The 13,401-nt window shown below is 54.9% G+C and overlaps 8 protein-coding genes across 11 annotated transcripts in view; 3 read left to right on the forward strand and 5 right to left on the reverse strand.

Annotated features, from left to right (window-relative positions):
* LOC140119790 (uncharacterized) overlaps window positions 1–13,401 on the forward strand; it is an 822,703-nt gene that overhangs the window by 340,456 nt on the left and 468,846 nt on the right. The window lies entirely within an intron of this gene.
* Window positions 2,084–2,476, reverse strand: LOC140116941 (histone H2A type 1-like). The gene has a single exon (XM_072133371.1). It carries the CDS (start codon window positions 2,474–2,476, stop codon window positions 2,084–2,086), a length of 393 nt encoding a protein of 130 aa, XP_071989472.1.
* Window positions 2,767–3,194, forward strand: LOC140119925 (histone H2B type 1-O). The gene has a single exon (XM_072139362.1). The coding sequence runs from the start codon at window positions 2,788–2,790 to the stop codon at window positions 3,166–3,168; it is 381 nt and encodes a 126-aa protein (XP_071995463.1). The 5' UTR covers window positions 2,767–2,787; the 3' UTR covers window positions 3,169–3,194.
* LOC140116942 (histone H4) lies at window positions 4,518–4,829 on the reverse strand. Its single transcript, XM_072133372.1, has one exon. The coding sequence runs from the start codon at window positions 4,827–4,829 to the stop codon at window positions 4,518–4,520; it is 312 nt and encodes a 103-aa protein (XP_071989473.1).
* On the reverse strand, window positions 4,924–5,728 carry LOC140119955 (histone H3-like). The gene has a single exon (XM_072139391.1). The coding sequence runs from the start codon at window positions 5,724–5,726 to the stop codon at window positions 5,400–5,402; it is 327 nt and encodes a 108-aa protein (XP_071995492.1). The 5' UTR covers window positions 5,727–5,728; the 3' UTR covers window positions 4,924–5,399.
* On the reverse strand, window positions 6,362–7,033 carry LOC140116943 (histone H1A-like). The gene has a single exon (XM_072133373.1). The coding sequence runs from the start codon at window positions 7,031–7,033 to the stop codon at window positions 6,362–6,364; it is 672 nt and encodes a 223-aa protein (XP_071989474.1).
* On the reverse strand, window positions 11,056–11,448 carry LOC140116944 (histone H2A type 1-like). Its single transcript, XM_072133375.1, has one exon. It carries the CDS (start codon window positions 11,446–11,448, stop codon window positions 11,056–11,058), a length of 393 nt encoding a protein of 130 aa, XP_071989476.1.
* Window positions 11,739–12,166, forward strand: LOC140119927 (histone H2B type 1-O). Its single transcript, XM_072139363.1, has one exon. It carries the CDS (start codon window positions 11,760–11,762, stop codon window positions 12,138–12,140), a length of 381 nt encoding a protein of 126 aa, XP_071995464.1. The 5' UTR covers window positions 11,739–11,759; the 3' UTR covers window positions 12,141–12,166.

The following is a 13,401-nucleotide window of genomic DNA, read 5'->3' on the forward strand; positions in this document are numbered from 1 at the left end:
AACCATTACCCAGGGACATATCTTACAGACACTCAGGGGTTGCCCCAGGGAGAACCAGTACATCAACCTCTCGCTCCATATTTCGTGCACACACCACCTGCTGGAGACCTGTAGGACACCCCCCCCGGTCCCCATACCAAGCACCGTGACACTAGCGTGCCTAGGCCGCAACCGCCAGCCACTTCGCTATTCTGGGCCCCGGCTGCCTCCAGGCCTTAAGAAAAGGCTAGGCCCCGGTGGGGGATGTTGCAGATGTGTGTCGATTCCAACCGCATTAAATCGGTAACTCTGTGACTCAGGCGCTGGTCACAGCAGGGACAGCAGAGGAGCTTCTGATATAAACATATATACATAAACATACTGATATAAACATAAATAAACAGTAAAAATCATAAACACATTAGGTGAAAACACCTGATCTATCAAAAATAAAGTCCCCCCCCCCCACCGTGTTTAACCCCGTCACGGCAAAAAAAAAAGCGCCCAGTCGAAAAGGCCACTTTTTTGCCATTTTGAAATATATAAAAAATTCAAGTGATCAAAATGGTAGCAATGAAAACGTTGGCTCATTTCGCAAAAAAAAAAAAAAGACACCTCCCCCAGCTCCGTACACCAAAGTATGAAAAAGCTATTAACGCCAGAAGATGGCAAAATCCCTTCACCAAATTTTTGGACAAGAGGTTTTAATTTTTGTAAATAAATGTATGAACACATTATGAAACCTATACAAATTTGGTCTCCCCGTGATCATACTGACCCAAAGAATAAAAAAGACCTGTCATTTGGGGCGCTCAGTGAAAGCCGTAAAAACAAAAAAAAAAAAACACAAGAAAACGGCGCAAATACGTTTTTTTCACCATTTTCACTGCATTTGGAATTTTTTTCCCTCTTCCCAGTACACGGCATGGAATATTATATGCCCTCACTATGAAGTCACATTTCTTACCCAGAAAAAAAGCCCTCAACAAAGCTCTTTACGTGTAAAAATAAAAAAGTTATAGATTTTTGAAGATGGGGAGTAAAAAATGGAAAAAAAAAAAAAAAAGTGCCAGGTCTTTCAGGGGATAAATACCTGTGCAAGCCTTTTTAAGCCATGAAGAACATGAACAGTCTGACTAAAGTGCGTCGTAAAGCCCTTAGTAAATGAGCCCCATTGTATTTGAAAAGATCGGACAATTTGGGACACGGCGATACCCGTGTGATTTGGTGATTGGGGTGATTTGAACTTTGGAGTTTTATTTTGTGTTTTTTTTTTTTCACCATTTTTCCAACCCCCCTGGTGTCACGGGGAGTGAAGATCGAAACAAAGATGGCAATGCTAGCACCGATCGCCCGGGGGTAGCAGCAATGTGCAGCAAACCCCCTGTCTTACTCCGTGGGCTCTCCTCGTACATTTTTTTTTTTTTCTAACACTCCATGACACACTAAAATAATATATATATATATATATATATATATATATATATATATATCTACACACGTCATGGAGCGTTAAGCTTATGCTCAGGAAGCCCGGGCAATGGGACAAATATGGGGCTCGATGGCAAGACCAGGTCATGGAAGCAGTCCAGTCGCTGCAGAATTTCTGCCAAGATGTGGAGGTTCTCCCCGACCTAGATCCCCGACTCCCTCTTAACTTCCAGGAAAGGCGCCACCTGGCGGGGGAACAGCAGCTGTGCAGCTCTAGCAGCGGGAAGAACTAGAGGGTTTGAATCTCCCGCTCGTTCTCCCCCGTGTGACGACGTCAGCAGCAGCGTCAGCCGCCGGCTCTGTGCCCGCTCCCTGTTAGCCGCACGTGAGGGAAGCGCAGCCGCAGCTCTGTCCCTGTGCGGAGGACGAGTGCCGCCCGTACATGGAGCGCGGGGCGAGCGTCCTCCTCCTCCGGCTGTAGAATAGTACAGAGTGTGACAGCGCAGACACATAGCGGTGCAGAGGAGAGTACAGGATCAGTACAGTATAGAGTGTGTGTGCGGTGTACCGGGGAGACACCCGGGGCTGCAGCTCTGTCAGGAGGGGGTGGGTGGCTCTTAGAAGAGCCTTTGTGTGTAGCGGGGATCGGGTGCTGGAGCAGCGGCGGCGGCGCTCACTTGCTCTTGGCGGGCTTGCTGCTCTCGGTCTTCTTGGGCAGCAGCACGGCCTGGATGTTGGGCAGGACGCCTCCCTGGGCGATGGTGACTCCTCCCAGCAGCTTGTTGAGCTCCTCGTCGTTGCGCACGGCCAGCTGCAGGTGTCGGGGGATGATGCGGGTCTTCTTGTTGTCCCGGGCGGCGTTGCCGGCCAGCTCGAGGATCTCAGCGGTGAGGTACTCGAGCACGGCGGCCAGGTAGACTGGAGCGCCGGCCCCCACTCTCTCGGCGTAGTTGCCCTTGCGGAGGAGCCTGTGCACACGACCGACGGGGAACTGCAGGCCGGCCCGGGATGAGCGGGTCTTGGCCTTAGCGCGGACCTTTCCTCCTTGTTTGCCACGTCCAGACATGATGCTAGAGATTCAGTACGACTGATGCCGCTCAGCCGCCTCCTGCCGCCTCTTATACCTTCCCGCCCGCTCCTCACTCTCCGTCATTGGCCGGATTGACATCCCACCAATAGAGGCGCGGCTCATAGACTCACCAACCAGCATTAGGAGGCGTGGTTCAGCAGTGAACACGCAGATGACACGACTCGCTCCTCCAATAGCAGGGCGAGCAGCCGGCGTCGCTCCTTTGCATAGCCCGGCTATAAATACCGCGGCGCGGGGAGGTGCGGGACATTGTTCTCCGTGTCTCGGATAATAATAACCGCTGCATCATGCCTGATCCCGCCAAGTCCGCCCCAGCGCCCAAGAAGGGCTCCAAGAAAGCCGTCACCAAGGCCCAGAAGAAGGACGGCAAGAAGCGCAAGAGGTCCAGGAAGGAGAGTTACGCCATCTACGTCTACAAGGTGCTCAAGCAGGTGCACCCCGACACCGGCATCTCCTCCAAGGCCATGGGCATCATGAACTCCTTCGTCAACGACATCTTCGAGCGCATCGCAGGGGAAGCCTCCCGCCTGGCTCACTACAACAAGCGCTCCACCATCACCTCCCGGGAGATCCAGACCGCCGTCCGCCTGCTGCTGCCCGGAGAGCTGGCCAAGCACGCCGTGTCCGAGGGCACCAAGGCCGTCACCAAGTACACCAGCGCCAAGTAAGCGGCCTCCCGCCTGCCTACCCGGCACCTCCAACACCCCAAAGGCTCTTCTAAGAGCCACCCACCCTCTCCACAACAGAGCTCGCCTTTCTATCTCACTCCATGTGGCCGTCACTCCTGCTCACCCCATCCCGGGTACATTCCGGGGGCCGGTGATACAGGGACATATGGGGCGGAATGTTCTAACTTTCCCCGAGTGCAATCATGTACACAGCGCCATAGTGATGACACCTAAGTGAATCTAAGCGATATTACATGGTTATTAGGACAAACATGAAGGAATAGGGAACTTCTGGTGTCCAAGCGGACGCTTGGATAAGACACTGGGAGGCTTCCTGGATAAAAAGCCGTGGCGGGGGGGCCTTAATGACAGGCAGGCGCGCGCCCGCTCGTGGCTTTTATTAGAGTAGATGCGGAGCCCTGTACAGGAAGCCCCGAGTGACTGTGTGCGTGTGTGACGCCCTGCGGTGTATCAGACGCTTCTTGCGGCCGTGCCCTATAACGCGTGACAAGGCTTACAACTCCGCAGATGCCCGGACAGTGCATAGACACTCAATGTTGTGGCAGTCGCATCGCCATCGCCGGTGTGCGGAGGAGGGGAAATTGAGCGGGAAATTTAAATGAGACTCGCGCGCACAGCCACCTGCACGCCCGCGATATCTCCATCAGCCGCGCTCCTGCCCCCTCCTTTAAAGGAAACCTACCAGTTAGAATGGCAGGGGTAAGCAGTAAGTACCGAGCAGGGTGAGGGTGAGCTGGTGCCGGTACTTACTTTCGTTAGTGTGGTTAACCGCTGTATCGCGGTTTTAACACCTTTTAAACTTGAGCAGAAGAGGCTTCGGCGCTGCGTGCGCACGATCGTGCGCGCGCCTACATAGGAAATGCCGGAGACGTTGCGCCGAAGCCTCTTCTGCTCTTAAGTTTAAAAAGTGTTAATCACACTAACGAAAGTACCGGCACCAGCTCACCCTGAGCTGGTGCTCGGTACTTACCCCTGCCATTCTAACTGGTAGGCTTCCGATTTCTCTCCGATCGGTGAGATGTTGTGCAGCAGCCGCGGCTTGTATGTATGTGACACTGCCCGGGCGCTTCTCCAATTAGCGGCCAGAATCCGCACTGCAGCGGCTCAAGCCCCATCACCGGGTAGCACGACGATAAGTTATGTTCCTGTAGCGCCATCACTTTCGCAGCGCCGTTTAAGTCACAGGAGACAACTGGAGGGAAAGTGATGAGTGACAGTACAGACAGCGGTATGAAACAAGCATCAGAGTGCGAGCTCTTCTCTAGGAGGAGGTGGGTGGCTCTGAAAAGAGCCTTTGGGTGTGAGATGGAGCCAGGTGGGTACGAGTCTTAACCTCCGAAGCCGTAGAGAGTGCGGCCCTGGCGCTTGAGCGCGTACACCACGTCCATGGCGGTGACGGTCTTCCTCTTGGCGTGCTCGGTGTAGGTGACAGCGTCCCGGATGACGTTCTCCAGGAACACCTTGAGGACGCCGCGGGTCTCCTCGTAGATGAGGCCGGAGATACGCTTGACGCCTCCTCTGCGAGCCAGGCGGCGGATGGCGGGCTTGGTGATTCCCTGAATGTTATCACGCAGCACCTTCCTGTGCCTCTTGGCGCCTCCTTTTCCGAGCCCCTTTCCTCCTTTGCCGCGTCCAGACATGTTCTTTGTTGTGTGTGAGACAACGAATGTGGACGGGGCTGCCGAGGTCTCCTTTATATACACCATGAGAGGACCAGATAGAGGACTACTGGTGATGACGAAGGGGCGTGTCCTTGGTCTCTCCTCCCCCTTACCACCTATTGGCTGAATAGTGAACGTGTTATAATTTTGAATTCCCCGCTCTTTCTACAATCCCTGCTTCATCGATGTGTGCAGGGCGGCCCCCAACACAAAGACTCCCGGCCTCATGAGGGCGGCGGGCAATCCGAGGGGTGCAGATCTAGCTGTACATAGAGATGATATATAGAAAGGGCAGATCTAGATGTAAGTGGAGATGAAATATAGAAAGAGCAGATGTAGCTAGGACTGGAGCAACCGAGGAGCGCAGCAGTGGCTGTAACTGAGGAGGCAGGGAACCCATAGAGCTCGCACTGTGACCAGAGGGACAGAGCGGGGAGCGCAGCTGCGGGTGTGACCAGGGAGGCAGAACGGGGAGCTCGGCAGTGACTAGTTATTATATGTGAGGTTTAGGGTCTGTGCTGCGGCAGAACACGTTCTATACCGTTGTTATTAATTGTATAGCGCCATCATATTCCGTAGCGCCTCGCTGGCCTCCTGCAGCGCCATGACGGCAGAGCTCTGGAAGCGCAGGTCGGTCTTGAAGTCCTGAGCGATCTCTCTGACCAGGCGCTGGAAGGGCAGCTTCCTGATGAGCAGCTCGGTGGACTTCTGGTAACGGCGGATCTCACGGAGAGCCACGGTGCCGGGGCGGTAGCGGTGAGGCTTCTTGACTCCGCCGGTGGCGGGCGCGCTCTTCCTGGCGGCCTTGGTAGCCAGCTGCTTGCGGGGCGCTTTGCCTCCGGTGGACTTGCGGGCGGTCTGCTTGGTTCTGGCCATGGTTCACAAATAGCGGTGATATGTGGAAACGGGAACTGAGCGCAATATTTATGCTCCCGCACTCGTCCCCATTGGCTCAGGGATAGCCCGCCCCATCGATTCCATTGGCTTGTTTATAAGCGCGCCGAAACACAGGGAAAGACAGCGAGCAGCCATTGGCTAACAGCGGCCGATCGACGTAACTTCCGCTGATAACGTCCCCTCCTGCGTGGAAGTGTCAACCGCTGCCCCAATCACTGCAGAGCCCGGTGCCACTCCTGTACCCCCCAGCACCCGTCCTCCTGTCATTGCTCCTTGCCCCCGCCTGTCATGAGGAGGACGCGCGGGCACATAGACTCCCATCACCTCCCGCTCTCTACTCTGCGGCCCCGTCCCCTGTAGACGCTGTAAGCCCTCGCCCCCTCCCTGGATGCTCTGCCCCCCCCCACCCCATAGTGAGCGGACGACTCATGTGGAAGTCCGGCCACGTCCCCGGGAGTGTGACGCTGGTGGCGGCGGGGGGCTGGAGGGGGTATGACCCGGCGGCTTATACTGTGCGGCGGGCTGTGGGTAAGAGCTCTGTCGAGGAGGAGGTGGTGGCTCTGAGAAGAGCCTTTGTGGGGGGTTTATATGGAAGGGCACAGGGCGGCTCCCGCTTACTTCTTGGCCGCGGGCTTCTTGGCTTTAGTAGCGGCCTTCTTCTTAGCCGGGCTCTTGGCGGCAGCAGCTTTGGGCTTGGCCGCCTTCTTAGCCGGGCTCTTGGTGACTTTCTTGGGCTTCGGGGCGGCCTTAGGCTTCTTGGCCGCTTTCTTGGGGCTCTTGGCCGCCGCTGCTGCAGGCTTCTTGGCCTTTTTGGGGCTCTTGGCGGCGCTGGGAGCCTTCTTGGGCTTCTTTGGAGACTTGGGCGCTTTCTTGGCGCTGGCGGCGGCCGGCTTCTTGGGCTTGGCCGCTGCGGGCTTCTTCTTGGCCGCCTTGTCCTTGGTGTCGAGCTGCTTCTTGTTGAGCTTGAAGGAGCCGGAGGCGCCGCTGCCTTTGACCTGGAGCAGGGTGCCCTTGGTGACCTGCGACTTGATGGCCAGCTTGAGGCGGCCGTTGTTCTTGTCAACGTCGTAGCCGCCGGCAGCCAGGGCCTTCTTGAGGGCGGCCAGGGACACCCCGCTGCGCTCCTTGGAGGCGGACACGGCTTTGATGATGAGCTCGGAGACGCTGGGGCCGGAGGGCTTCTTGGCGCTCTTCTTGGCGGCAGCGGCCTTCTTGGGCTGCTTCTTGGCCTTGGCGGCCGGTTCGGCGGCAGGGGGAGCTGCGGCGGCGGGCGCGGTTTCTGCCATCTTCAGATATGAAGGGACTCGCACACAAAACTCTGCTGACAGTTCGTGAATCGCGAGCAGCGCGCTCTCCCGCCTCTTATATCTACAACGGCGGCGCTCTGATTGGCTGCCGAGTGGCATCGTCCTCCGCCCCTATTGGCTGACACTGAGCGCCGCTGCCGACTCCCTCCATCCGGGCCTGAGGGAAGCTCCGCTCTGCCCGTGTGCTTCCCTGCCCGGGAGAGCAGCCCCTTAGCGGACACCAGCGGACAGGCCGGCGCGCTCCCCCCCTGACTCCCCACTCCCCGACAACCTCTCTGACCGTGTGCAGCCGTCACTGGCGGAGGCGCTGGGCGGGAGCCGGCAGGGGGCCCCGGGATCTCCGCCATGGTCCTCCCGATCCGCGCATCGCCGTGATTGTGCGGAGATCGCACTGGCGCGGGAGCTGCCGGCTTCTCCTCCCCGCACTTGTCACCGTCACTGGGATCTTCCCCACAGGATCTGCCGCGTACAAGTCTGATTGTCCCATCCGGGGAAGAGCTGGGGCTGCCGAGAGCGCGGGAGGGTAACACACAGGCGGCGGCAAAGGTTAAAAGAGAAAGTGATGCATTACTCTATGATGTGTATAGTGAGGGAGAGAATCAGTCCATTTCCCCTTTTGTATGTATGAAAAAAATAATGATGGTACAATCCATAAAATCTCCTGTGCAGACAAGTCTGATTGTCCCATCCAGGGAAGAGCCTCCCCGTCCTGTCCTGCCCTGTCCATGGGCAACCTAGCCGCCTAGATTGTGAGACATCTCTCTGCTTATGCAGTGTTATTTCCAGAGCGTCCGTGAGCCAAGTGTACTTCCCCAACGTGGTGTGGAAACCCCATGGTGGGCGGTGGTTATTTTAATCGGTTATTATAAATGTTGTTGCTGACACTTGTGATTTGTGGCTTTGTGCTGTGTTGACTGTCTACGTAGGCCACGGTGGGCACAAGTTGTTCCAGGTTAGATCAAATCAAAAGACAAGGAGGTGCTGTGCCCGTCCGTCTGGAGAAATCAAAGTTTAATCACCAGAGGCCAATAGGCCTTTTTTTTTTTTTTAACAATGAGAACTGTCAATCTGTGGAATAGCCTGCCTCAGGCGCTGGTCACAGCAGAGAGCTTCAAGAAGGGCCCTGCTGCCTTCTTACACCTGCATAAAATTGACAGTTATGTTATATAAAATGGTTTCCCCTAAATCCCTTCCTCATCCAATCCCTTCCCTTCCTTCGTTGAACTTGAGGGATGTGCAACACCTCTGCCAATACATAGGCAGGCTGGTAGTTGCGAAGAACGCCCTCTCTAGGTCAGGAGCTGTTACGGGGAGTCGCGGACCCTCTATGAAGGTTCTAGAACCTAGACATTACGTAATAGCAGCTGTAGATCCTGCCTGAACAGGCGATGGTTAAGTGGATGCACGTTATTGACCAATTGTTGGTTGTATTGTAAACTGGAATGTGATTGGAGAGGTGCTACCCCCTGACCAGCAGAATAAACCCCCTGGGCAGGGAAAAGCAAAGAGTCTTGTCTTTGAGCACATGCTCTTGGAACCCAGTGCTCCCTAGAGAGCAGATCCTCCTAAGAACACCAGCATGCAGAGTGAAGGGAGGGAGAGGGAGGGAGAGAGAGAGAGAGAGAGACAGACAGTGTCAGTACTGACACTTATCTTAATCCCAGACCAGAGTCGGGAGATTCAGAGCTGCAGCTTCCACAGTTTGGACACAGCTCCATCCCAGCCTGCCTCTACTACCAGGCTGGTGCACTATTCCTGATGACCCCTCTCCATGAGCACTCCAGTAATCCAAATCTGCTGTGAGACTCCTTAGGCCCGTTGCCTGCTGTTGTTCAATAAAGAACCGTGAGTTATTTTGCACAACCAACGTTGCCTCTGTCTGATCCCTGGATACGGCTGTTACCTCCACAGGCTTCCCCAACCATTACCCAGGGACATATCTTACAGACACTCAGGGGTTGCCCCAGGGAGAACCAGTACATCAACCTCTCGCTCCATATTTCGTGCACACACCACCTGCTGGAGACCTGTAGGACACCCCCCCCGGTCCCCATACCAAGCACCGTGACACTAGCGTGCCTAGGCCGCAACCGCCAGCCACTTCGCTATTCTGGGCCCCGGCTGCCTCCAGGCCTTAAGAAAAGGCTAGGCCCCGGTGGGGGATGTTGCAGATGTGTGTCGATTCCAACCGCATTAAATCGGTAACTCTGTGACTCAGGCGCTGGTCACAGCAGGGACAGCAGAGGAGCTTCTGATATAAACATATATACATAAACATACTGATATAAACATAAATAAACAGTAAAAATCATAAACACATTAGGTGAAAACACCTGATCTATCAAAAATAAAGTCCCCCCCCCCCACCGTGTTTAACCCCGTCACGGCAAAAAAAAAAGCGCCCAGTCGAAAAGGCCACTTTTTTGCCATTTTGAAATATATAAAAAATTCAAGTGATCAAAATGGTAGCAATGAAAACGTTGGCTCATTTCGCAAAAAAAAAAAAAAGACACCTCCCCCAGCTCCGTACACCAAAGTATGAAAAAGCTATTAACGCCAGAAGATGGCAAAATCCCTTCACCAAATTTTTGGACAAGAGGTTTTAATTTTTGTAAATAAATGTATGAACACATTATGAAACCTATACAAATTTGGTCTCCCCGTGATCATACTGACCCAAAGAATAAAAAAGACCTGTCATTTGGGGCGCTCAGTGAAAGCCGTAAAAACAAAAAAAAAAAAACACAAGAAAACGGCGCAAATACGTTTTTTTCACCATTTTCACTGCATTTGGAATTTTTTTCCCTCTTCCCAGTACACGGCATGGAATATTATATGCCCTCACTATGAAGTCACATTTCTTACCCAGAAAAAAAGCCCTCAACAAAGCTCTTTACGTGTAAAAATAAAAAAGTTATAGATTTTTGAAGATGGGGAGTAAAAAATGGAAAAAAAAAAAAAAAAGTGCCAGGTCTTTCAGGGGATAAATACCTGTGCAAGCCTTTTTAAGCCATGAAGAACATGAACAGTCTGACTAAAGTGCGTCGTAAAGCCCTTAGTAAATGAGCCCCATTGTATTTGAAAAGATCGGACAATTTGGGACACGGCGATACCCGTGTGATTTGGTGATTGGGGTGATTTGAACTTTGGAGTTTTATTTTGTGTTTTTTTTTTTTCACCATTTTTCCAACCCCCCTGGTGTCACGGGGAGTGAAGATCGAAACAAAGATGGCAATGCTAGCACCGATCGCCCGGGGGTAGCAGCAATGTGCAGCAAACCCCCTGTCTTACTCCGTGGGCTCTCCTCGTACATTTTTTTTTTTTTCTAACACTCCATGACACACTAAAATATATATATATATATATATATATATATATATATATATATATCTACACACGTCATGGAGCGTTAAGCTTATGCTCAGGAAGCCCGGGCAATGGGACAAATATGGGGCTCGATGGCAAGACCAGGTCATGGAAGCAGTCCAGTCGCTGCAGAATTTCTGCCAAGATGTGGAGGTTCTCCCCGACCTAGATCCCCGACTCCCTCTTAACTTCCAGGAAAGGCGCCACCTGGCGGGGGAACAGCAGCTGTGCAGCTCTAGCAGCGGGAAGAACTAGAGGGTTTGAATCTCCCGCTCGTTCTCCCCCGTGTGACGACGTCAGCAGCAGCGTCAGCCGCCGGCTCTGTGCCCGCTCCCTGTTAGCCGCACGTGAGGGAAGCGCAGCCGCAGCTCTGTCCCTGTGCGGAGGACGAGTGCCGCCCGTACATGGAGCGCGGGGCGAGCGTCCTCCTCCTCCGGCTGTAGAATAGTACAGAGTGTGACAGCGCAGACACATAGCGGTGCAGAGGAGAGTACAGGATCAGTACAGTATAGAGTGTGTGTGCGGTGTACCGGGGAGACACCCGGGGCTGCAGCTCTGTCAGGAGGGGGTGGGTGGCTCTTAGAAGAGCCTTTGTGTGTAGCGGGGATCGGGTGCTGGAGCAGCGGCGGCGGCGCTCACTTGCTCTTGGCGGGCTTGCTGCTCTCGGTCTTCTTGGGCAGCAGCACGGCCTGGATGTTGGGCAGGACGCCTCCCTGGGCGATGGTGACTCCTCCCAGCAGCTTGTTGAGCTCCTCGTCGTTGCGCACGGCCAGCTGCAGGTGTCGGGGGATGATGCGGGTCTTCTTGTTGTCCCGGGCGGCGTTGCCGGCCAGCTCGAGGATCTCAGCGGTGAGGTACTCGAGCACGGCGGCCAGGTAGACTGGAGCGCCGGCCCCCACTCTCTCGGCGTAGTTGCCCTTGCGGAGGAGCCTGTGCACACGACCGACGGGGAACTGCAGGCCGGCCCGGGATGAGCGGGTCTTGGCCTTAGCGCGGACCTTTCCTCCTTGTTTGCCACGTCCAGACATGATGCTAGAGATTCAGTACGACTGATGCCGCTCAGCCGCCTCCTGCCGCCTCTTATACCTTCCCGCCCGCTCCTCACTCTCCGTCATTGGCCGGATTGACATCCCACCAATAGAGGCGCGGCTCATAGACTCACCAACCAGCATTAGGAGGCGTGGTTCAGCAGTGAACACGCAGATGACACGACTCGCTCCTCCAATAGCAGGGCGAGCAGCCGGCGTCGCTCCTTTGCATAGCCCGGCTATAAATACCGCGGCGCGGGGAGGTGCGGGACATTGTTCTCCGTGTCTCGGATAATAATAACCGCTGCATCATGCCTGATCCCGCCAAGTCCGCCCCAGCGCCCAAGAAGGGCTCCAAGAAAGCCGTCACCAAGGCCCAGAAGAAGGACGGCAAGAAGCGCAAGAGGTCCAGGAAGGAGAGTTACGCCATCTACGTCTACAAGGTGCTCAAGCAGGTGCACCCCGACACCGGCATCTCCTCCAAGGCCATGGGCATCATGAACTCCTTCGTCAACGACATCTTCGAGCGCATCGCAGGGGAAGCCTCCCGCCTGGCTCACTACAACAAGCGCTCCACCATCACCTCCCGGGAGATCCAGACCGCCGTCCGCCTGCTGCTGCCCGGAGAGCTGGCCAAGCACGCCGTGTCCGAGGGCACCAAGGCCGTCACCAAGTACACCAGCGCCAAGTAAGCGGCCTCCCGCCTGCCTACCCGGCACCTCCAACACCCCAAAGGCTCTTCTAAGAGCCACCCACCCTCTCCACAACAGAGCTCGCCTTTCTATCTCACTCCATGTGGCCGTCACTCCTGCTCACCCCATCCCGGGTACATTCCGGGGGCCGGTGATACAGGGACATATGGGGCGGAATGTTCTAACTTTCCCCGAGTGCAATCATGTACACAGCGCCATAGTGATGACACCTAAGTGAATCTAAGCGATATTACATGGTTATTAGGACAAACATGAAGGAATAGGGAACTTCTGGTGTCCAAGCGGACGCTTGGATAAGACACTGGGAGGCTTCCTGGATAAAAAGCCGTGGCGGGGGGGCCTTAATGACAGGCAGGCGCGCGCCCGCTCGTGGCTTTTATTAGAGTAGATGCGGAGCCCTGTACAGGAAGCCCCGAGTGACTGTGTGCGTGTGTGACGCCCTGCGGTGTATCAGACGCTTCTTGCGGCCGTGCCCTATAACGCGTGACAAGGCTTACAACTCCGCAGATGCCCGGACAGTGCATAGACACTCAATGTTGTGGCAGTCGCATCGCCATCGCCGGTGTGCGGAGGAGGGGAAATTGAGCGGGAAATTTAAATGAGACTCGCGCGCACAGCCACCTGCACGCCCGCGATATCTCCATCAGCCGCGCTCCTGCCCCCTCCTTTAAAGGAAACCTACCAGTTAGAATGGCAGGGGTAAGCAGTAAGTACCGAGCAGGGTGAGGGTGAGCTGGTGCCGGTACTTACTTTCGTTAGTGTGGTTAACCGCTGTATCGCGGTTTTAACACCTTTTAAACTTGAGCAGAAGAGGCTTCGGCGCTGCGTGCGCACGATCGTGCGCGCGCCTACATAGGAAATGCCGGAGACGTTGCGCCGAAGCCTCTTCTGCTCTTAAGTTTAAAAAGTGTTAATCACACTAACGAAAGTACCGGCACCAGCTCACCCTGAGCTGGTGCTCGGTACTTACCCCTGCCATTCTAACTGGTAGGCTTCCGATTTCTCTCCGATCGGTGAGATGTTGTGCAGCAGCCGCGGCTTGTATGTATGTGACACTGCCCGGGCGCTTCTCCAATTAGCGGCCAGAATCCGCACTGCAGCGGCTCAAGCCCCATCACCGGGTAGCACGACGATAAGTTATGTTCCTGTAGCGCCATCACTTTCGCAGCGCCGTTTAAGTCACAGGAGACAACTGGAGGGAAAGTGATGAGTGACAGTACAGACAGCGGTATGAAACAAG

The sequence above is a fragment of the Engystomops pustulosus genome, chromosome 2 (genome assembly GCF_040894005.1).
Source record: "Engystomops pustulosus chromosome 2, aEngPut4.maternal, whole genome shotgun sequence".
NCBI lineage: Eukaryota > Metazoa > Chordata > Amphibia > Anura > Leptodactylidae > Engystomops > Engystomops pustulosus.

Coding starts and splice junctions, on each gene's coding strand:
- LOC140116941 (XM_072133371.1), bottom strand. CDS start 2,476: ATGTCTGGACGTGGCAAACAAGGAGGAAAGGTCCGCGCTAAGGCCAAG.
- LOC140119925 (XM_072139362.1), top strand. CDS start 2,788: ATGCCTGATCCCGCCAAGTCCGCCCCAGCGCCCAAGAAGGGCTCCAAG.
- LOC140116942 (XM_072133372.1), bottom strand. CDS start 4,829: ATGTCTGGACGCGGCAAAGGAGGAAAGGGGCTCGGAAAAGGAGGCGCC.
- LOC140119955 (XM_072139391.1), bottom strand. CDS start 5,726: ATGGCCAGAACCAAGCAGACCGCCCGCAAGTCCACCGGAGGCAAAGCG.
- LOC140116943 (XM_072133373.1), bottom strand. CDS start 7,033: ATGGCAGAAACCGCGCCCGCCGCCGCAGCTCCCCCTGCCGCCGAACCG.
- LOC140116944 (XM_072133375.1), bottom strand. CDS start 11,448: ATGTCTGGACGTGGCAAACAAGGAGGAAAGGTCCGCGCTAAGGCCAAG.
- LOC140119927 (XM_072139363.1), top strand. CDS start 11,760: ATGCCTGATCCCGCCAAGTCCGCCCCAGCGCCCAAGAAGGGCTCCAAG.